Source organism: Fusarium vanettenii (assembly GCF_000151355.1).
Source record: "Fusarium vanettenii 77-13-4 chromosome 2 genomic scaffold NECHAsca_18_chr2_1_0, whole genome shotgun sequence".
Taxonomy (NCBI): domain Eukaryota; kingdom Fungi; phylum Ascomycota; class Sordariomycetes; order Hypocreales; family Nectriaceae; genus Fusarium; species Fusarium vanettenii.
Genome location: NW_003315867.1, coordinates 3242021 through 3263916, shown reverse-complemented (window position 1 = coordinate 3263916; position 21896 = coordinate 3242021). Strand labels below are relative to the sequence as shown.

Sequence of the window (21896 nt, the reverse complement as noted above, 5' to 3'; positions counted from 1 at the left end):
CGCCGTCACTATGGCAGATGAGTCGAATCCGCCCATGAGGCGTCGCGCGTACGTCAACAGGCCTCCCGTTGAGACTCGACTGACCTTTAATAGCCCTACAATCACCATCGACACTACAGCTGTCAACCCTAATAACCAGGAGCGCCCCAACTCTCCCATCTCTCCAGACGACGCTGTTAGTCCCACGACAACTGATACTCGACCACTCGAATTGAATACTTCAATGTCTTTCGACAAGGATAGCCGACCAACAAGCCCTCACAATGTCTCGAGTCCTGTCACATCAAAATCTGGCGATGGCGCCGGCTTCTTGGCTGTGCCGCTGAACCATCGATCGCGACAGAATTCAGTCGACTCGGATGACATGTCCAGATCTGTCTCGTCGCAAGGAGACACCACCGTTGTGGCGTCCAACTCGACACAGGTGGATACGCTCAAGGGATCCGAATATGATCATAAGAAGATTATCAACGATGAGACGGCTTTGAAGCCTGACGTCGGTACAGAGGCCGATTTCGAGGTGGAAAACAACCCATTTGCCTTTACACCTGGCCAGCTTAACAAAATGTTTAACCCCAAAAGTCTATCGGCCTTTTATAAGTTGGGTGGCATGGATGGCCTGGAGAAGGGTTTACGAAGTGACCGCAAGGCTGGATTGAGCGTGGACGAAAAGGGTCTTGATGGCCAAGTATCGTTCGAGGACGCGACATCAAAAAAGCACATTACACACCACTCTTCTTCATCAGGAGAGGGCTTTTCAGACCGATTACGCGTCTTCAAGGATAACCGACTTCCTGAGAAGAAGGGAAAGAGCTTGCTAGAGCTCATGTGGATCACCTATAATGACAAGGTCCTGATCCTGCTTTCCATCGCCGCGGTTATCAGTCTGGCAGTTGGCCTGTATCAGACTTTTGGTGGTGCTCATAAGCCGGGTGAACCCAAGGTCGAATGGATCGAAGGTGTTGCGATTATTGTCGCCATCGCCATCGTTGTTATCGTCGGATCACTCAACGACTACCAGAAGGAGCGACAGTTTACAAAGTTGAACAAGAAGAAGCAGGATCGCGTCGTCAAGGTGGTTCGCTCAGGAAAGACGATTGAGCTATCGGTTTTTGATTTGTTGGTCGGCGACGTTGTTCACCTTGAGCCCGGTGACCTGGTACCGGTTGACGGAATTCTCATTGAAGGTTTCAATGTCAAGTGCGACGAGTCGCAGACCACCGGCGAGTCAGACGTTATCCGAAAGCGAGGCGCCGACGAAGTGTTTGCGGCCATCGAGAACCACGAAGACCTCAAGAAGATGGACCCTTTTATCCAGTCTGGAGCTCGCATCATGGAGGGTGTCGGTACCTTTATGACCACCTCTGTCGGTGTTTACTCATCCTACGGCAAGACGCTCATGGCTCTTAACGAAGATCCTGAGATGACTCCTCTTCAGGCGAAGCTGAATGTTATCGCCACCTACATCGCCAAGCTTGGTGGTGCTGCCGGTCTGCTTCTGTTCATCGTCTTGTTCATCCAATTCCTGGTCCGTCTGCCTAAGCAGCCTTCCTCGGTCACCCCAGCTGAAAAGGGACAACAATTCCTTAACATTTTTATTGTTGTCGTAACCATTATTGTGGTTGCTGTTCCTGAAGGTCTGCCTCTGGCTGTCACTCTGGCTCTGGCTTTTGCGACAACTCGAATGCTGCGAGATGCGAACCTGGTGCGACACTTGAAGGCTTGCGAAGTCATGGGCAATGCCACGACCATCTGCTCCGACAAGACAGGAACTCTCACTCAGAATAAGATGCAGGTTGTTTCTGGAACCATCGGAACAAGCCATCGGTTTGGAGGATCTCGCCAAGGAGATTCAAGCGGTACTTCTACTCCGGTCGACCTCAGTGGCGATATTTCCGCCTCCGAGTTTGCCTCTATGCTCAGCGCACCTGTTCGGGAACTTCTCCTCAAGTCCATCTCTCTCAACTCGACTGCCTTTGAGGGCGACGTTGATGGCGAACAAACCTTTATCGGTTCCAAGACTGAAACTGCCATGCTCATCTTTGCCAGGGCTCACCTCGGCATGGGCCCTGTCGCCGAAGAGCGAGAGAATGCCAAGGTTCTTCAGCTGATTCCTTTCGACTCTGGTCGCAAGTGCATGGGTATTGTCGTTCAGCTGGCCAATGGCACCGCCCGTCTCTACATCAAGGGTGCCTCCGAAATCATCCTGGCCAAGTGTAGCCAGATCCTCCGAGACCCTGCCGCCGATGACTCGCTCGCTCCCATGTCTCAAGATAACATCGACACCATCAACCACCTCATCGAGAGCTACGCCAAGAGGTCACTCCGAACCATTGGAGTCTGCTACAAGGACTTCCCTGCATGGCCCCCTAAGAATGCTGGCCAGGTTGAAGGTAGCAACGAGGTTCCTTTCGAGAGTCTCTTTTACAACATGGCCTTTGTCAGTGTCGTTGGTATCCAGGATCCTCTCCGTGAAGGCGTTCCCGAAGCTGTCAAGCTTTGCCAGAAGGCTGGTGTCGTCGTCCGCATGGTTACTGGAGACAACAAGATCACTGCCGAGTCGATTGCTCGTGAGTGTGGTATCCTCCAGCCTAACAGTCTTGTCATGGAGGGCCCCGAATTCCGAAACCTGTCCAAGTTTGAGCAGGAGCAAATCATTCCCCGACTTCACGTGCTGGCTCGATCTTCTCCTGAGGACAAACGAATCCTGGTCAAGAGACTCAAGGACAAGAATGAAACTGTTGCTGTGACCGGTGACGGCACCAACGACGCTCCCGCTCTCAAGATGGCTGATATCGGTTTCTCCATGGGTATCGCCGGTACCGAGGTTGCCAAGGAGGCGTCGTCTATCATTCTGATGGATGACAACTTCAACAGTATCGTCAAGGCCTTGAAGTGGGGTCGTGCAGTCAACGACGCCGTCAAGAGATTCCTCCAGTTTCAGCTGACTGTCAACGTTACGGCCGTCATTCTGACATTTGTCACTGCCGTCTCTAGCGAGGAAGAGTCTTCTGTCCTGACTGCTGTGCAACTGCTCTGGGTTAACCTGATCATGGATACTCTTGCTGCCCTCGCCCTTGCCACTGATCCTCCTCACGAGAGTGTCTTGGACCGAAAGCCAGAGCCAAAGGGATCAGGCATCATCTCGGTCACCATGTGGAAGATGATTCTCGGACAATCCATCTACCAGCTTGCCATCACGTTCCTCCTCTACTATGGAGGCCCCAAGGGTGTCTTGCCTACAAAGGACATTCCCAGCAAAGATGAAATCGCGACGCTTGTGTTTAACACGTTTGTGTGGATGCAAATCTTTAACCAGTGGAAGTAAGTATTCTCTCTCTCTTTATACAGTAACCATCTAACGTCTATAGCAACCGTCGCCTGGATAACCGGTTCAACATCTTTGAAGGACTCACCAAGAATTGGTTCTTTATCGGCATCAGTGCCATTATGTGTGGTGGTCAAGTTCTCATCATCTTTGTCGGTGGCCACGCATTCCAGATTGCAGAGGAGGGACAGTCTAGCACCCTTTGGGGTATTGCTATTGTCCTTGGCTTCATCTCGATTCCTTTCGGTATCGTCATCCGCCTGGTTCCCGACAGCGCCCTGCTTGCCATGATTCCCGAGTTTCTTAGGAAGCGGGCCAACAATGTGCCTGGTCTCACCATCTCGGACGAGGAGATGAATATGTATCCCGAGCCGCTGGCGGATGTCCGAGATGAGCTCAACTTTCTCCGAAAGATGAAGGGAGGACGTCTTAACAACCTCAAGTTTGCCATTGCACACCCCAAGGAGGCGGTCGAGATGGTTCGGTCTAGAAGCCCATCTCATTCACGATCCAACTCTCTCAACGCACCGCAGACGCCAACTCAAGACAACCCCTTTGAGGGATCGCCGATCGCGACACCAAGCTCTGGCAAGAGGCCACGATCTACACGATCACGATCCAACAGTGCGCTTGGAGCACCTACAGTGATGGCAGGTATTGTTGCAGCGGGAGTAGCAGCGGGATGGCAGCCAATGGCTCGATCAGATGAGGAAAGCGAGCAAAAGTAGTGTAATAGACGGGTATGGTTATAGTATTGTTTAGGATAGATAATAATGTGAGCAATCGGACAGAGTAGACTCATGATGCGATGTGGTGTGAGTTGACTAGGTTGCTACTAGACCGCGTTGAGCGAATGTGTGCATCTGGTGTTTTTGGCGTGGGGCAGTGTAGTCAGCCAATCAGCCAACTGATGACAGCCATGTTGAATGATGAATCAATGTGACTGTGATGGAGGAGATGAAGAACAATGCAAACAGGCAGGCAAACAAACAAACAAACAAACAAACGATAGAGGCTGAGTCTACTCTATCCAATTACTATCAGTGGCAGACAGGTGCAAGAGGAGACTCAGACCGGGTATCTGTATGAAATGAATTTGTAGAGTTCCAGTGCTTGCCAGTGCTAGGCAGAGGCTTACTTTTGCCCTTGGCTAGGCCCCTTGGTTTTCGTTTCCTTTTCTCCCCTTGTCTCATCTCTACTTCTCTCTCCCTCTCTCTTCTTCTACCATCCGTCCACGCCGTCACGAGATTCGTTTCCCTCGTTTCCCAGCGACTCATAGAAACGCTTGCGTGACCTGACGGTATTTCCGACTTCCGGACCGCATTTTATCTGTATCTTGTCAACCTTACATAACACTCGCACAAAGCATCGGCAGATAACACTCTCGCTGAACCCTGTTTCTGTTCTTGTTTCTGCAGTTTCGCTTCAACACATTCACTTTTTTTTTTTCTTCACGTCGCTCTTCTAATCATGAACACCAAACGAGGTGCTGCTAAAGGCGTCTCGCTCTCAAAGCGAAAGGCTCAACCCAACGCTTTTGACAAACTTGGAGATAACCCGACCGAGGATGAGATCAAGAACGCCGCCGCCAACGTCGCCCTCGCTGAGCTGGAGGAACGTGTCGCTGACGTGCGAGACTCTTGGGAGACTGATTCTCTATTCGAAGATGTCTTTGAAGAGTTGACTACTGATTCCCCTTCAGCTGACGGTAAGATTTACTCGTTCTCTCTCAACAACTTCCTCACTGACCATCAGACCCTCAAGTGTGCACACCCGAGGAGGCTAGCAGACTTCGTCGGGAGCTCCGAGAGTATGGCCCCGCCGTCTTCTGCCAGCGCACCGTTGATGCTGGTCGCTACACGGCCAGGAAGCTCCTCAGCGCCTTTGGCATCCGCGCTCCTGCTTTCCTCGAAGGCGAGCCTGACGATGCCTACTTTAGCCTGCTGTCGCTCGCCATCACACGCGAGCTGTCCAAGCGCGCCAAGCTCACCCGCTACAACACGGTCGAGGACGCCGTCGAGCTCATCAACAAGAGCTCCAACATTGTCCTCATCACCGGCGCTGGCATCTCCACCTCGCTGGGCATCCCCGACTTTCGTTCCAAGGGAACCGGTCTCTACTCCAAGCTGGAGCATCTCGGCCTCAATGACCCTCAAGAGGTCTTTGACATTTCCGTCTTTCGCCAAGACCCCACCATCTTCTACTCGGTCGCCAAGGACATCCTACCCAGCACTGACCGATACACGCCGACTCACAAGTTCATCGCAATGCTCAACGAGCGCGGCAAGCTCCTGACAAACTACTCTCAAAACATTGACAACCTCGAGGTCAAGGCCGGCGTCCCCAAGGACAAGCTCATCCAGTGCCACGGCTCTTTCGGAACCGCCAGCTGCGTCCAGTGCGGCTACCAGTGCCAGGGCGAGACCATCTTCCCCGACATCAAGGCCGACAAGATCCCCCGGTGCCCACGCTGCATTCAGACCCTGCGCGCTACCGGCGGCGCTCCGAAGCGCAAGCGTTCTGCTGGCGCCGACAAGAAGCGTCGCAGATGGAGCGCCGACGAGAGCTCAGACGAGTCCGAGTACGACATACCCTCTGCCGGCGTCATGAAGCCAGACATTACCTTTTTCGGTGAAGCCCTCCCTGACGAGTTTTCCCGACGGCTCACCGAAAACGACCGCGACAAGGTTGACCTCGTCATCGTCATCGGCACCTCTCTCAAGGTGACGCCCGTGTCTGAGATTGTGAGCTGGCTCCCCGCCCACATTCCCCAAATCTACGTGTCCCGTCAGGCAGTCTCGCACATCAACTTTGACATTGACCTCCTCGGTGACTGCGACGTTGTCGTCTCTGAGCTGTGCCGTCGCCTCGACTGGCCTTTCAAGCACGAGATGATCCCCAAGGGGCAAAAGGTTGACGTGCGCACCGAGCCTGGCTTCAAGAGCCGCCACTTGTTTGAAGAGCGAAAGTAATGATGTATGAAGGCGTGGGAGGCGTTCTGATTTACTGCTTAATGGGAACGGGTATGGAATGGTATGGTATGGAATGGAAAGGATACATGTAGAGGCTGTTAATAATGTCGGCATCGTCCACATTGCCGTATAGGTTGTTAAAAAATTGCGTCTTTAATATCTGATACACTCTTTCGGTTTTCTCTGACCCATCTGACTCTGCTTCTGACTCTGAAGCTTCTCGGTCCGGTGGCGATAACAATCCGCTTGTCCGCGCCGTGTGTGTCACATAGTGTGATCATGCCATTTGTTCAAACCCCGCCACGTTATCAAAAGCAATACCCAACGGAGATAAACGTGTTTTTAACCTTGGCTTTGTTGATGCAAACATTGGTCATGTCAATCACGCCAACCACGACTACTTGATGGTCGAAGTCCGCGCTCATTATAAATGTGACCACGTCTACCTATACTATTCATTTAGTTAGATGGTATAGCACAAGGGATCGGTCAAACCTTTCACAACTCGTACACCAGAGACATGAACCCCGACAACTTCGGGCCTGGCTTGAAGCTGCTCTAGCGATGTGCTAATGTGATAAGAGGTAAAAAGATAACTAGGATCAGTACGAAGAACTAGATTGGCTTGGGTATATAGACATAGACGAGCTTAGTCTACATGAATCAATCCAACTCGTTCTCAACGCGAGCAATGATTCTGAGCAGCGGGTCTTTCTCAGAGCCACGGCGGTACTCAAAAAGGGCAGTCTTCTTCTCGTTAGCCTCAGTGTTTGCTCACAGGTAGGTAGGCACCTCGGTCAAGGAAAAAACGAGACATAAGGACGAATAAATAACTTAATCCCCCTCTAAATATAATTAATAAATTATAATAAGAAAAAAAAAGTCTCTATTATTATATTATTTTATATCATTTTTTATACATTAATTTATTATCTTTATAAGTAATTAGGTAATTCTCTAAGTACTCTAGCATCTCATTTATTTCTTTGCCCGCGTAGTAGGTAACGGAGCTGCACCAAACGCTCTCGAGAGTGAGTCACCGACTCGTCTTAATTGTCCTTCTCATGTTGTTTTGTCATGAAGAAGCCATCGTGTGGCGGTGGTCTTTGTCACTGGTTGTTTAAGAAGGAATCCGCCCGTCAAGTCTCCTATGCCGCTCTAGTAGCGATTGTTATACGCTTCTTGCTTGATGCCGCTTCTTAGTTGACATTTGAAAGCCCCGTTTTTGTACTCTTCATAAGCTGTGAAGGGTTTCGTGGCATTTGCACGTTTGTTTGAATATGCTGCTTATAGGTATAAGGAGTAGCTTGCTCGAATCCCCCTTACACGGCGAGGGAGTTGCAAAATCGGACCTTCAAGGCGGATAGATTGATTCAAGTGGGCTGAGCTCATGGTCGTGTCTTCACGTCTTGGCCGTATATTCTTAGATACTTGATAATAATCTTGATAATTAGGTGGGTAATGTTCTTGTTCCATCCATGCTATTAACTCCCTGAAGCACTGCCTTGCTATCTATCGAGATTCGCCGAGTTCATAAGCACACCATCTATAACAAAGAACATGCCGATTCTCTTCCTGTAGGCCGGCCACAGATTATGCTCATGCAAATCGAGAGCTACAAGTTGAAGAGTGAAACAAAGATGCTGGTATCCATGTCAATCAAACGCTGACCCCAAGTCTATTCAAATCTATCGACTACGCTAAATCAAACTCTCATACTTGTCCAATCCTGACTTTTGCCCTGTCTGCCCTGTCTGCCCTGTCTGACCTGACCCCATGCTCTGACTCGAAGGGGCGCTCCAAGTCTGCTGAGCGAGGGCGGGCGCAGCATTCCCAGGAGGCGGAGGAAGAGTGAACGATGGACTTCGGGAGGGCTGCATGGGTGTCATCGAGTTCATGGATAGTGAATTCATGGGTGCCGACAGAGTGTTCTTGGCAGCAGACCAGTTAATGGCTCCAGTAGCAGGCTGAGCGGGCTGTGCTGGCTGCGTAAAGGTCGACGGGGGCGGAGTAAACGTTGATTGTGGAGGCGCTGAGAATGTCGACTGAGGAGGAGGAGAAAAGGTCGATGGCTGAGGCTGTAGAGGCTGGCTATATTGTGTCGATGACGGTGTCATAGCCTCGAAGCGACCGAGGTCTGGGGTCACTGTCCGGAAAGACTTCTGCGGAGGTTTTGTCGGGTTGTTTGTTGGTGGAGGTGTTGACCAAGCAAACGTTGGCGGTTGAGGGGTGCTGGGCTTCTTCTCTTCAGGGGCACTGGTGGTGGATGGACGTCCCTTGACGAGAGCCTCAAAGTCATTCTCAGACGTGGGCTCAAAGGTTGTGCCTGTGACACCACCAAATGCCATGAAATCCTCACTGGGCGTTGTGGTTGTTCCGCCCAGTTCTTGCAGCTTGCGAGTCTGCTCATCCTCGACTCGCCGCGACAGACTCTTGATGAGCTCCATGAAAGACTGGAATTGTTTCAGGTTCAGAAGAGGTCCCAGACTCATGCTCCAGAGGATTGGCAAAAGGTCCATAGCAACAAAGTCGGCGTCAGCAACTCCTCCTACAATCCGGAGCACGTCCAAGGCGGCTATCATGACTGCCGGCTCTTTTGTCTTGATGGCTTTGATCAGAGGTACAATCTTTTCCTGCATTGTGTACTTGTCAAGAGCGCTAGACGATGAAGTCTTGCTCACCCCATTGAGACCGTCATCTTCGCCGCTTGTGCCACCGCATAGAATGACAAAGGCTCGAAGACCTCGAACCTTGATGGCAAGACTGTTTGTCTTGCTAAAGACAGCTGCTATCACAGGAAAGAGTTCGTTCTTAATGGTGCTAAAATCGAGAACTGGCAAGACAACTGGTAGACTTCGCAGGGCCGCATCGACAATCGAATGAGTCGGGCATTCAATGGCCGCCATGATGACAGGGAGCATATCTAAATGGTCAGCTGGTTCAGATGAGCTGACAGGTTCACCCACCATCTTTAAACTCCTTTCCTGAACAGTTGCTGGAGATGGAGGAAATGTTTTCAAGGAAAACCATTAGTCCTGCATCTCTGGCTGGGTCCTTTTCTTGCTGCTTGGCATTGATGACGAATATTTCCCTCAGTGATGGTCGGACCTTTTCTCCAAAAGCACGTCTAGCAGACGGAAGCAAGTCTAGAATTTTGAACACATTTTGCAGGATGAGTGAGAGAAGCTCCCGGTCCTTGAGTTCCTCGATCAAGGCCGGCAGAATCTTCTTTTCCATGACCGACTTGGGAAACGAGGGTAGCACCTTGTTGAGACCCCGCATGAACTGAGCTTTTTCGTTGGCAGTCTTGGCAGGGAACGAATCAAGGAAACGGATTGTAGAGACCAGGACATTGTCGAAATACTCGCTCTGCTGGAATTCTCGCGCAGTCATTCTCTGAGCAGGCCGTCTTGTGATCAGTCGGGGAAGGACATCGTGAGAGAGTTCTCGGGGGAGGGGTCGAGATGAGAGGTAGTTGTTTGTAACGGACGGGACACTTGAAGACGACGAAAACAGTCGCTTGTATGTGGACAAGCTGCCGTGGCATTCGAGAGGAGATGCGTGAGGAGAGTTGTATAAGGCGACCGACAAGAGTCCAAGCGAAAACATGTCAGCCGAAGAGTTGAGGTTGCTATCGACGACGAAATCGGGCGAGGTATAGTCGAGGTTGAGTTGGACGGCCTTTGGTAATCGGGGATCCATGTTCAAGACCTCGTACAGACTAATTCCTTGAATCGACGTGGGCTTGTCGGAGCCATCAGGGGGGCTGCAAAAGGCGAGTCCGCTTATCTTCCAGTCAGACTGCGACTGTTAGTCAAGTCATCGAAAGGTCGAGTATCTACATACTTTGGCGTTGATAAGGACGGCATCTGGTGTGAGGTTGCCGTGGACGAGGCCAGCATTTTCGTGAAGAAACTCCAGTGCCTTGCTGATTTGGAGGAGCCCTTTTTGGATCTCCAACTCGTCAATCTCGAGCTCTCTCCGTCGCTTTACTCCATCCGAGTCCTCAGTCACAAATCGACTCGACCTTCCGCCGGGCCCAGCCCTTTCATGTTCGTCCTTTTCGTGTAGCACGCTCGACAATGATGCTGTCACGGCTTCGGTGACAAATTGCAAGCCGCCTCCTCTTGTGTCTTCAACAGGCTCCACCAACTCCAAGATACTGGGATGTCTGAGCTTGGCCAGACTCGACGCCTCTTTTCGCAACCGCTCGACAACCTCCTCTACCGTCTTTTTGAACGAAGCCGCTCCGGAGCGACCCAACGCGCTGCCATGGCTGTCTAGTGACTTTTTGTCAAAGACAAAGACACTGTACGACTTGCCCGTCGACTTTTTCTTTGCATCGTAAATCTTCCAGGGACCAGCCGTCGAAGTCGGATTCGAAGAGATGGTGTAGTTTCCGGTAATGTTCGTGGCCGAGATGGACTTGAACGCCGAGGAGAACATGTTGTTGTCGTTGCGATGCGATGCGTCGCGACCTATGCATGACGTGAGGACAAGTATCGAAGGGACCTCCCACGTCCGATAAACGATAAGCCTGATGAGGTAAGGCGCTTCCAGGGCGTGTTCAGGTCCCACCCACCTTTCTTTCCTGCGGCTACGGCTGCGGCTATCTAGGAACCTGGGGATACCTAGCTGACGGCCCAACGCGGCTGCAAACGCCTGGAGACGGCGTCCCTACAAGTACCCTATCGCGAAGGGGAATTTGCAATCCTCCGATACACCTCCGATCTAGGTACTTAATTATCGGTCGAGCCCCAACTCATTGCTCATCACCAACACCGCAACCATGAGCTTAAGACCACTTCTTCGCTCTACTCTGAGGAGCTCATTGCCTCGCGCTAGCTTGCGATGCGCTCGCTTTAGCATCAAGGCAGAGGCTGCCTCTGCTGCAAAGCCATTGGGTCTTGATCCTTCGCGACTCTCTGTCACCAAGACCTCCCACCCCAAGAGTCTGAGCAAGCCTGAGACTCTTGTCTTTGGTCGGGAGTTTACTGGTAAGTTCCTCCTGCTTTTTCAAGACCAAGCTGACCATCAGACCACATGCTCGCGATCGAATGGACTCAAGAAGACGGATGGTTGGACCCCAAAATCACCCCCTACCAGAACCTCTCCCTCGACCCTGCGACTTGCGTCTTCCACTATGCCTTTGAGTGCTTCGAGGGCATGAAGGCCTACAAGGACAAGAATGGCAAGGTCCGATTGTTCCGACCCGACAAGAATATGGCCCGATTGAACAAGTCGGCCGCTCGTATTGCGCTCCCCACCTTTGAGCCCAAGAGCTTCATTGAGCTCATCGCCAAGTTTGCTCAGCTCGACTCTCGCTTCATTCCTGACAAGCGAGGTTACTCTCTCTACCTCCGACCTACAATGATTGGAACCCAAAAAACACTTGGAGTTGGCGCCCCTGGTTCCGCTCTTCTGTATGTGATTGCATCGCCTGTTGGTCCTTACTATCCTACTGGCTTCAAGGCCGTGTCACTAGAGGCCACTGACTACGCTGTTCGAGCTTGGCCCGGCGGTGTCGGTGACAAGAAGCTTGGTGCTAACTATGCGCCATGCATTTTGCCCCAACTTCAAGCTGCCAGCCGTGGTTTCCAACAAAACCTTTGGCTCTTTGGAGAGGAGGAATACGTCACCGAGGTCGGCACCATGAACATGTTTGTCGCCCTTAAGAACAAGGAGACTGGTCAAAAGGAGCTCGTGACTGCTCCCCTCGATGGTACCATCCTTGAGGGTGTCACTCGAGACTCTGTGCTCGCACTTGCGCGTGAACGTCTGGTTCCTGAGGGCTGGAAGGTTAGCGAGCGCAAGTACACAATGAAGGAGCTCGCCGAGGCTTCCAAGGAGGGTCGATTGCTCGAGGCGTTTGGCGCTGGCACTGCTGCCATTGTCAGCCCCGTGCGATCCATCTCCTGGAAGGGCGAGCTCGTCAACTGCGGACTTGCCGAGACTGAGGAATCCGGCGAGATTGCCCTCAAGATGAAGGAGTGGATGGAGGGAATTCAGTATGGTGACGAGGAGCACGAATGGAGCTATGTTGTAGCGTAGATAATGCGTTGAATTGTTGTTGCGGTTGAATCCGCGCACCGTAATGTACATCTATTCCTTCTTGGCTGGGTCGGGCAGGATACCCTCCTGCTCTAATCTCCTCCGTGCCTCCTCGAGAGCCCAGGTAGAAACGCTGTCCATCATCAATTGTCAGTATTCCGGGCGTGCAGCAATTGACCGTGGCAAATCACTCACGTCGTGTCGGGTTTGAAGGCGAGGGCGACGCCTGTAGCGACGAGGCTTCCGAGAAAAATGTACATGGGCCACTCCCAGCCCTCGGGCTCAGCCTTCTCGCCGGGCTTGACACCCCAGAGCCATCCGGTGGGAGGTTCGAATTGGTGCTCGCCACCACCTCCTCGTCGTCGGGCGGTAACGGAGAAGCCCCGGGAGGGCTGTCGGGGGAATCGAACGGCGCGGGCTGCGCGGAGGGGCGCGACGGCGGCGCGGATGATTGCCATTGTATCGTCGAGGGTCAATCGGCGATGGACGGCGGGGTTGTGATCAATGTTGAAGGATGGAGATGGTTGAATTGAGGTTGCCGGTAGATCGGGAGCTAGTCACGTGGCTGCTAAAAGTACGTACCGGTACCTGCCGCGACGGTTTTGAAGACGGGATGGATTCCACTGCAGGACCCGAAGGTCACCAACCACGTTTAGTTCATTCATCATCAATTGCCCATCGAGAATTCGATTTGCATGTTGTTGCACTTCTTCTTGATTATAGTCGGCATCTTTTTATGGAGCAAGCGTTCATCATTATTGGAGGAAGGCATCAATTGTCTAATACACACTACAACAATCACACTAATTGTATTAATTCCAACCATCTCCTATCTGCCATCCATCCAGCATCAGCATTCATCAATCAATCACTCAATCCCATCTTGTCGTGCAATCCCAATGCTCAATTCCTGCTCTGCGGCTTGGCAGTGCACGTCCTTTGCGCCCAAGGTGGGCCACACATGTTACATCATTCAAATGCCCAAGAATGATCCTGCTTGATCTCGCAGTTTGCGCATTGTTTTCTTCGTCTACATGCTAACAAGCAGTCAACATCAAATCGTGACCGATGGAAAGGGCAGCAACAGGTTAACTGGGGAATCGGATAGGCAATCGGCAGCGGATTCTAGACGAGACGTCAACAGCCTCGGTTATCAAGCCAATATCCACGACAATTAATACATCGAAAATACGACATCCAGGTATCGGCAACAACGCCGGAGTGCCAACAGAACCTCCAACAATAGCGTCGCAGTCATTTACGAGACAAGCTAAACACCATGACGGAGTATTCCGACGCCAGCCTAGACCCAAGTGGGGTCTGTCTCCAACCTTCGTTTGACTCCAGACGAAGTTCAGTCGTCAGCATCATGCAGATTGATCAAATCATTTCCGATGACCGAATTAACATGGAGACGTATGGCGTCTCCGAGATGCGAGATGGCTTCTTTGATGCCCTTTTCTTGAAACCGGAGCCTTTGACGCCAGAAGAAATCGAGGACAAAGCAATCCTACCAAAGGAATTCGAAAAGAGTCACCCTTTATCGCCCAAAGATTTTTTTCCTCGACAACTCCATGAGCTTCGATCTGTGGCTCGAAAGGTCGCAACTACGAGATCTGGAATCAGGCTACTCAAGTCTTTTCTCGCTTTCTTTCTGGCTTATATCCTATGTCTGGTGCCTACAGTGTCTAACTGGCTTGGTCGATATGACTACATTATGGCTATATCCGTCATTCTCAACCATCCGGCACGAACTTTTGGATCCCAGGTGGACGGTGCTATTTTGACCATCGTTGGGACTGCCTGTGGACTGGCATGGGGTATCATTGGTCTCTTGCTGTCCACTTCGACTCTTGCTGCTAAAGTTGGATATGGTGGCATCTTGACGCTGTTTCTTGCTATTTTCATGGCCAGCATTGCGTACATCCGTACGTTCTTTATTCGCTTCTACCAAGCTGTTCTTTGCGCTGGAATAGCCGTCACATTTACCACCCTCGCTGAGACTAGCAGTCTGGACATCAAATGGTCCAAGGTGCGAAGCTACGCCATTCCCTGGCTTCTAGGACAAGCAATCGCCATGGCTGTTAACTGTCTCATATTGCCTGACGCCGGGAATCGTCCTTTGGCTGCTGCCCTCGACAAGTCGTTCAGGACGATGCAGGTATGCTTGTATGTGTCCGACATCGTATAAAGCTAACAGTTTAGGAATCTCTCATTATTCCACGTCCGAGAAACACAAGACTCAGGCGAAGACTAGCTAAAACTTTTATGGACATGTCTCTTGCGTATCGAGACATGAGGATCGACATAACCATCACACGATTCCGTCCAGTGGACGTGCGAGAGTTGCGTAACTTGGTGCAGGGCGTTGTACGAGCCCTTCTTTCTATGGACACGGATACAGACCTATTCGAGGACTGGACGACTCCCGAGATTATCGTCGGTGGCCCTGATTCAGACGACGAGTCGATTGACGCTGGTCGAAGGGTTGCCCGAACTCTCTCTGGCCCTACGAGGGAAGTGCTCGCCTGCATGTCAGAGAGCATGCAGAGATCTCATGCAGCTTTGATGGATCTATCTGGCTGGAGAAAGCATTTTGGTCCACCCCCAGACGTCTCCACAGACCTCATACCGGTTCAGGCACGATTCAACAACGCTCTCGCAGCTTTTGACGTGGCCGAATCAAGTCTCCTAGCTAGCGACACCACTGAGTCATACGACAGCCAAGCCGTGGAGCTTTTCGTCTTTGCGAGACACGTCCGTGAAACGGCAGCAACCATCATCAATCTCATGAACAAGGTTCACGAGATGCACCTCCACTCCAACCGCAAGAGACTCAACCTCCCAACCTATCCCCCTTGGAAGGCCATATACAGAACAAATGCCCAGGTTCGACATGATCGCGGCGGTGTCACTGCCGGTATGTACCAGGCAACGTTTGCAGAGATTGCGCAACTTCTCGAGTCTGTTAAGGTAGGCAAGGAGCATCGTCAGAGTTATGAGGCGGTTACCGGACCAGAGGAGCCCAGCATTCGTGGACAGCCAGCGTCGAGGAGAGACAAACTTGGGTACAGAATTTGGACAGTCCTGCATCGTCTTCAAGGGTTCGAGAGCAGATATGCGCTCAAGGTGGCCGTTCTCACTTCGGCATTGGCCCTTCCTGCGTGGTTGAGCAGTGGATCATGGTGGAATCGAAATGAAGCTTGGTGGGCTGTGTGCATGGGTTGGATCATGATTCACCCCCGCGTTGGAGGAAACGTTCAGGACCTTTTCACTCGTGCCTTTGCAGCAATTCTCGGAGCAGCGTGGAGTGGCGCGGCCCATGCAGCTGGCAATGGGAATCCATATGTGATTGCAGTATTTGCTGCGATATACATGATTCCCATGATGTATCGCTTCACTCAGAGTTCCCATCCGGTAAGCCGATGCCTTACTTTGATTGACCTAACTAACAATGACAGCGATCCGGTCTTGTCGGATGTCTCTCGTTTACGGTCATTTCTCTCAGCTTGCGAGACCATCCAGGTGTATCATCAGCAGCTCTCCTCGGAGTACACAAAGGTCTGGTGTTTTTCGTCGGAACAACCACTCCTATCGTGGTTAACTGGTTCCTCTGGCCATTCGTGGCTAGACATGAACTTCGATCTGCTCTTTCGTCAATGCTATTCTTCATGAGCGTCATGTACCGAAGTAAGTGTGCGCATTCTCCTCATACTAGCTCTGCTAATTGTCAGATGTCGTGGCGAATTACGTCTACTTTGATGAGGGAAAAGACCCAACTCCAGAAGTCATCACACGATCTGAAATGCTCGAGAGTCGAATGCGCGAGGGCTTTGTGAGGATCCGGCAACTCCTTGTCATGACCCGTCATGAACTTCGTCTGCGTGCCCCCTTCGACCCGATCCCGTATTCGTGTCTGGCTGCGTCTTGTGAACGCTTCTTTGAGTACCTCATCGCTGTTCGTCAATCAGCTCTCTTCTACAACCCAAACTATATCCGAGACAACCCCGTGGCCGCCGAAAAGCTCCTCAGTTACCGACGAGATGCCGTTGCTGCCATTCTCGGCAATCTGTACATTCTCGCCGGTGCTCTGAAATCGCAACGCAAAGTTCCTGTAAGTCAGCGTCCCTGCAGTCAGCAGATCTCAGCTCACGTTGCCACAGCGTTATCTTCCCAGTGCTGCCGCTGCTCGAAAGAAGCTCCTCCACAAAAGCGCCGAGGTTGCACGAGAAATGGCCGAGAGTCCCGAGTATCGCGAGCTTGAACGACAGAAGACGTGGAGCGACATTTACAGTTACTCATACAACGAGAGTCTGACGGGCTGCGTTGCTCAGCTAGAGGAACTTGAAAGGTTCACCAAGCTCATTGTTGGGGAGAAAAAGTGAGTAAATGTTCCTACTTGTTTGATCCATGCTGACAGCAGTAGCTTTGAAAGCACGTGGAGCGCTGAACTTGCTGAATAATAAGCAGTTGATGCATAGACTTCTGAACCTGATGAGTTCCTGTACATCACGAGTAAAATCTATTTACGTCTTGGACGTATATGCTCGAGTATTTGCTAATAATAATCCTAACAACTATTAAATTCACATGTTAGACATATGTACTAGGAAAAGAGGACGTGATTGTTCTCTTAGTTGATTGATTCATGTTAACAGCAGGAGTTTTCAAAGCACCTAGAACTCCGGCCTCGTCGGAACCTAATCCAATGTTTGATGTTTGCTCATCCCCTAACTATATGCGCCGTTGGTCATTTCATTCAAGATATCCCTCGTAATCAGTTTCCCCTTTAATAACGCCTTGTCGCTAATCCTGGCCTTTCTGGGTGAAGGCCTCCGATTCTCCTTGCCCTTCCTGGGCGTCTTCTTTTGCGGGCTGTGTGTCGTAAGTTGTGTGCCCATGTCCTCAAAATAGTGATTCTCGAGTCCGTCAGGGGGCATGTCATAAATCCAGTTTCGATCCTCCATCAGCGAGATGAATCTGCTGAGCATGTTTTCGCTGCCGCTGCCTTTGAGTGTCATCTTGCTTCCAATCACGAGGAGCTTCGTTTTTGCGCGGGTAAAGGCGACGTTGATTCTCCTCCAATCCTTCAACAGGTCGCCAATATTGCAGGCGTCGTTGCTTCGCACCAGACTCAAGACGATAACCTCCTTGTCTCGTCCCTGGAAACGGTCTGTCGTGTGCATCTCGACTCCGGCATACCCTTTGAGCTTTTCTTTGAGTAGGAATAGCTGCGCTCGGTAATGCGTCATGACACCGATCTCGGTCTCCGGAACTCCTACTGTCAAAAGACTGTCGACTAGTTGAGAAACGATGCGGACTTCAGCCGAGTTGACGATACGCTTGCCCTGAGCCTCCTCGCGGACCTGGGGCAGAATAGTGTCGGTATTGATGAAACGCACGCGAGCTTCGCTCTCAAGGAGGTCGTATAGCCAGCATCGACCTGGTGCAGCGCAAAACGATCGAGGAGTGGCGGCGTGAAAGGTCGATGCATCGTAGTGTCTCTGCCTAAGAGCGTCCATATGGGGAATGTTGAGCTTTCTTTTGCGTAGCTTCTCCGTGCCGCATCGGAGCTTGCCATTGTAGATGAGAGTGTTGCTGAGAGTCATGATATCCTCACACATGCGGTACTGGTGTTCCAGGTTGACAACCGACTGCGGATGGGTGTCTGAGAGAAGCTTGAACAAACTGACGTCGAGGCCTCCTTCGCGTGCTTCCTCGTTTCTCACGACTGGAGGAAGCTGATTGTGGTCACCTACGAGGACAAAAGTGCGAGCCATCCGGATAGGCCCAGCACAGATTGGCAGTGTGATTTGAGATGCCTCGTCCACGATGCAATAGTCAAAAGTACGCTCATGAAAGATGGGATGGTTAATGCCGAGACACGTCGTCCCGACAATTGGCGTACCATGCCAGGCATCCTTGATTTCGTCAAACGTCTTCATAGGCTGCCCTGCGAGAATGGCAAACTCTTGGACTTCGGGATGGACCTTGGCAGGGGCTCCAAGGCGGAGGATAGGTATATTTTCTCCTTTGAGCTTGAGGAGAATGTTGTCGACAGCTGTGTGAGTGTGCGAAGTGAGGAGCACACTCTTCCCCTGAGATGTCAGAGCGCGGATGATGTGGGCAATGGTTGTCGTCTTGCCAGTTCCCGGCATTCCCAGAACGAGAGCATAGTCTTGAGCACTCATGACCTTTTCGATGGCCCGGTGTTGGTCAACGTTGAGGCTGTCTCGGTCCGATATAGTATACTGAGTTGGGACACTCTTGAATCGTGGGGGTTGGAGGTCAACAATAAGCCGTCGGATCTGTCTCGACCCAAAGACATCGTCGGCCATCATCTGAACCAGGTTGTTCCGGACAGTCGCCATTCCGTTGCTAAACTCATCTTGGTCCAGTCGGTATCGGATTGGTGGCTCCTTGATCTTGCCATGGGTCTCATCCTGGGTAGCACCCTCGTGGGCAACCTCCATGATACTAGCAAAGGTCTGGTTATCGTTCTCGTCGAAACCTGGTTGTCGAATTCGTGCATTGTGTAGTCTTCGATCAACCGCCACACTGATCCTTCGTCTCTTGACTGCCGTGACGTAGCCAATGGCCAGCGCAAAGTGTCCCTCTTCGTCAGAAACCACAATTGGCTCTCCAACTGACAGCTCCGATTCGAGAAATGAGAAATCTGCGGGATGGTTTTGCTTGATAAAGGTGTAGTGGAAGCGGTTAATCTTTGGGTTGACTGTATCAACAGACGCTGAGCCCTCTTCAATAATGACATCGCCAAAGCACCGCGACTTCTTTTCTCGCTCAGCGCTTGTCATTGTCCAGAGTTCTCGTTTTGTTTTCTGGCTCTCCTTTTCCTCTTTGGTGAGAAGATTCTCCCACTTGACAAAGAATTCCTTGTGGTCCGGAGTGAGATGCTTGACTAGTTCATCAAACTTTTCATTCATCCCGCTGGACTCCCCATCGCCATCGTCTGCTAGTCGGTGATAGATGAAACATGATGTCTTGGCATAGCACTTTCCACACATGTGCTTGCTCCTGAGCATCGGGGGTAATTGAACGCTTCTCTCTCGGACGTAGCATGCTAGCTGGTTGCGTTGCATAATCATGTGTCGAAGTTCATGTCGGATAGCAGGGATGCGCATCGTTTTCGAGGTTTCCATGTAGTAAAGAATACCATAGGCAATCTCAATGTCGTACCGGTCTGATAGTAAAAGTGTATAAAGGGCAGTTTGTGCCATGTGGTTGCTGTTTGCGTGTTTGCCAGTCTTGACCTCAAATGGGACGGTCAGAGTCTTGAAATCCTTACCGTCTTGCATTGCAACTTCGACTGTCGCATCAATGTTGCCTTTGAGCCCGTACATTGGTGACCAGACGTGCTCTTCGACGTCTAGCAACTTGGTGACGGCCATGTTGGCCTTTTTTCCGTTTCGATCCTCAATGACAGCATCCTCTGTTGGCTGAGAGGATACAAAAGCGCCAGCCCAGTAACTCAGCTCGTTCATCTTTGACTGGAGATGCTCTCTGGCCGATACCAGACCGACTTTGATGGTGTAGAGATCCTCGACATGCTTGTCCGTAATCCGATCAATAACCGAGCACAAGAATGGAAGATCCCACTTGTTGGCGAGGAGTGCTTCTTGAAATATCTCGTGAAGCATGGTTCCATAGATAAGAGGCGGCGTTGGGGGACTTGTGGCTTTGACTCGGTCTTGAAGCACAGCACGACGCATGCAACCAAAAGAGTCAGCCACCACGGTTGCCGATATAAGCTGATCAGGGTGTAGTATAAGGAGGTTGTGGGCATCATCAATGATGCATTGCCCTCTTGGTGTAAAGTTGCCAATAACGTGGACGTAAGCCTGCGGATGAGCTGGCGTGTCATACCACGAACCCCTGAGATGAAGAGTCCTCATCTCCTTGGAGTTGTCTGCTTGGATAAGAAGGATCTAAAGGGTCAGCTACATCCCACAATTGACGGCAAAACTCACCTTTTCCGGTCGGGCATGCCCTTCCGTGTATTCTCCTTCCAACACATTCATCACCAGATATCGCTGAATTGTCTTTTTCCGTCTCTACAGTTCTTAGCATGTGCGGTCCTCCTAGGTTCTTCGACGTACGTCCGGGCAGTTAACTGCTTGGGTTGCTGCGAGTTCCACGGCCTCAAAGTCAAAGTCACCACCAAAGGGGTCACCAAACTCGTCATCTGGGTCGGGGTCCACGGGGGTAGCATTTTGGTGTTCCACGGGGGTAGCAGTTTGGGCCTGTTCCACTGACGTGAGGAGGTCTTCGGCGTCGTCAAAGATGTCATCGTCCAAGTCGTCAAACTCGTCAAGCTTGTCCGCCGGTGTATTCTCTGGTTCATCTGCCATTTCGTCCTCTGGTTCGTCCTGTTTCACTGTCTCCAATGGTTGGGGTGGAAGCTCAGGCTCTTCCTGGTGATCCAGCTGGGTCGCGTTGATGCTTGCTTCGAGCTGCATTATGGTATCGTCGTCAAAGTCGTCAAAATCATCATCGCCGTAATCAGAAGCCGGTGCTTTGGGTCGCGGAGAGCCAGTACTAGTGGCACATATCCGCCTCTTTTTTGGAGAAGGAGACTGATCGTTCCCGTTGATGCTACTAGTCACCGTATCGAGCAGAGCAGTCACCAGAGAAGACTTGGCCTCCATCTCCTTCTCACTGTTGAGACTTCCTGATGTCGATCTCTCGACTCTTCTCCTTTTTGGCCAGTTCAGGCCACAACTTATTGCTCGTCGTAGGTTGGCTTCGTTCGGTTTTGGTCTTGGTGATGAAGACACCATCAGCTGTGCTAATGTGGGATTGGTGAGTCCAGGAGCGTTTTCCGAGTTTAAAGAGTATCGATCCCAAAGCTCCAGCGTCGGATCTGCGTGTGGTGACTTCAAGGCTTGTGCCAATTTCTTGACGTTGACGGAAGGGGTCTTTTCAGGGGCAGGTGACGAGACTGGAGATGAACTTCTAGCACGTTTTCGTCCCTTCCTCGACATCATGGGAGACAAGGCGGAAAGGTAGAGACTGTCAGGCCTGCTATCCCAGAGCAGTCGGTCGTTTGGCGAAGTGTTCTCATCTTCGGTACCTGTAGGTCCAAGCAGATCTCTCCAGGTCAGGTGAGTAGCGGGCGTTTCTTGCACTTGGGGTGCAGATTCCTTGGTTTCCTCGTCTTCGGGTTTCGGATGATATTGAAACTTGTTGAGCTTGTTCTTGGTAACCTCGGATACTGGTGCTCGTGGTTTTGGTGTCTGAACAGGGTTGCTTCTCGATCGTTGCCATGGCGAGCGCTTCAAACTGTTAGCGGAGCACATAAACATACTTATCACCATACCTTAATCCGGCCGACTTGATCAGAATACGACTTTTGCAGAGGCATGACTGCAAAACTTGAACATCCCAGCAATTGAGGTGGGATGCTAAAGGGAGACGCGCTATGTTTAATGGTTGAAGCGCGTCGCGATACGCGCTTGCTTGAATGCCAGATCACGTGCCTTATCGATAAAGCTGCAGGTCCATCCCCCACCTGCGTCACCATTCAT

At 51.3% G+C, this 21896-nt stretch overlaps 6 protein-coding genes across 6 annotated transcripts; 4 read left to right on the top strand and 2 right to left on the bottom strand.

Annotated features, from left to right (window-relative positions):
- Nucleotides 1–10: 10 nt before the first annotated feature.
- Nucleotides 11–4128, top strand: NECHADRAFT_99362 (uncharacterized protein; the record flags this gene model as incomplete). The annotated part of the gene is made up of 2 exons (XM_003046724.1): nucleotides 11–3324; nucleotides 3372–4128. The coding sequence occupies 2 exons, from the start codon at nucleotides 11–13 to the stop codon at nucleotides 4054–4056; spliced, it is 3999 nt and encodes a 1332-aa protein (XP_003046770.1). The 3' UTR covers nucleotides 4057–4128.
- Nucleotides 4129–4798: 670 nt separating this feature from the next.
- Nucleotides 4799–6300, top strand: SRT2107 (uncharacterized protein; the record flags this gene model as incomplete). The annotated part of the gene is made up of 2 exons (XM_003046723.1): nucleotides 4799–5036; nucleotides 5084–6300. The coding sequence occupies 2 exons, from the start codon at nucleotides 4799–4801 to the stop codon at nucleotides 6298–6300; spliced, it is 1455 nt and encodes a 484-aa protein (XP_003046769.1).
- Nucleotides 6301–8013: 1713 nt separating this feature from the next.
- NECHADRAFT_91286 (uncharacterized protein) lies at nucleotides 8014–10746 on the bottom strand (the record flags this gene model as incomplete). Its single annotated transcript, XM_003046146.1, has 5 exons — nucleotides 8014–8231; nucleotides 8317–8378; nucleotides 8410–9235; nucleotides 9267–10101; nucleotides 10192–10746. The coding sequence occupies 5 exons, from the start codon at nucleotides 10744–10746 to the stop codon at nucleotides 8014–8016; spliced, it is 2496 nt and encodes an 831-aa protein (XP_003046192.1).
- Nucleotides 10747–11089: 343 nt separating this feature from the next.
- NECHADRAFT_66745 (uncharacterized protein) lies at nucleotides 11090–12848 on the top strand (the record flags this gene model as incomplete). The annotated part of the gene is made up of 3 exons (XM_003046722.1): nucleotides 11090–11297; nucleotides 11339–12484; nucleotides 12547–12848. 2 exons carry the CDS (start codon nucleotides 11090–11092, stop codon nucleotides 12349–12351), a joined length of 1221 nt encoding a protein of 406 aa, XP_003046768.1. The 3' UTR covers nucleotides 12352–12484; nucleotides 12547–12848.
- Nucleotides 12849–13630: 782 nt separating this feature from the next.
- NECHADRAFT_33625 (uncharacterized protein) lies at nucleotides 13631–16736 on the top strand (the record flags this gene model as incomplete). The annotated part of the gene is made up of 6 exons (XM_003046721.1): nucleotides 13631–14512; nucleotides 14557–15275; nucleotides 15408–15768; nucleotides 15813–16041; nucleotides 16086–16465; nucleotides 16515–16736. 6 exons carry the CDS (start codon nucleotides 13631–13633, stop codon nucleotides 16734–16736), a joined length of 2793 nt encoding a protein of 930 aa, XP_003046767.1.
- A 345-nt stretch (nucleotides 16737–17081) lies between these two features.
- Nucleotides 17082–21733, bottom strand: NECHADRAFT_76779 (uncharacterized protein; the record flags this gene model as incomplete). The annotated part of the gene is made up of 5 exons (XM_003046145.1): nucleotides 17082–18106; nucleotides 18260–20120; nucleotides 20340–20402; nucleotides 20469–21644; nucleotides 21689–21733. 5 exons carry the CDS (start codon nucleotides 21731–21733, stop codon nucleotides 17082–17084), a joined length of 4170 nt encoding a protein of 1389 aa, XP_003046191.1.
- Between the last annotated feature and the right edge of the window lie 163 nt (nucleotides 21734–21896).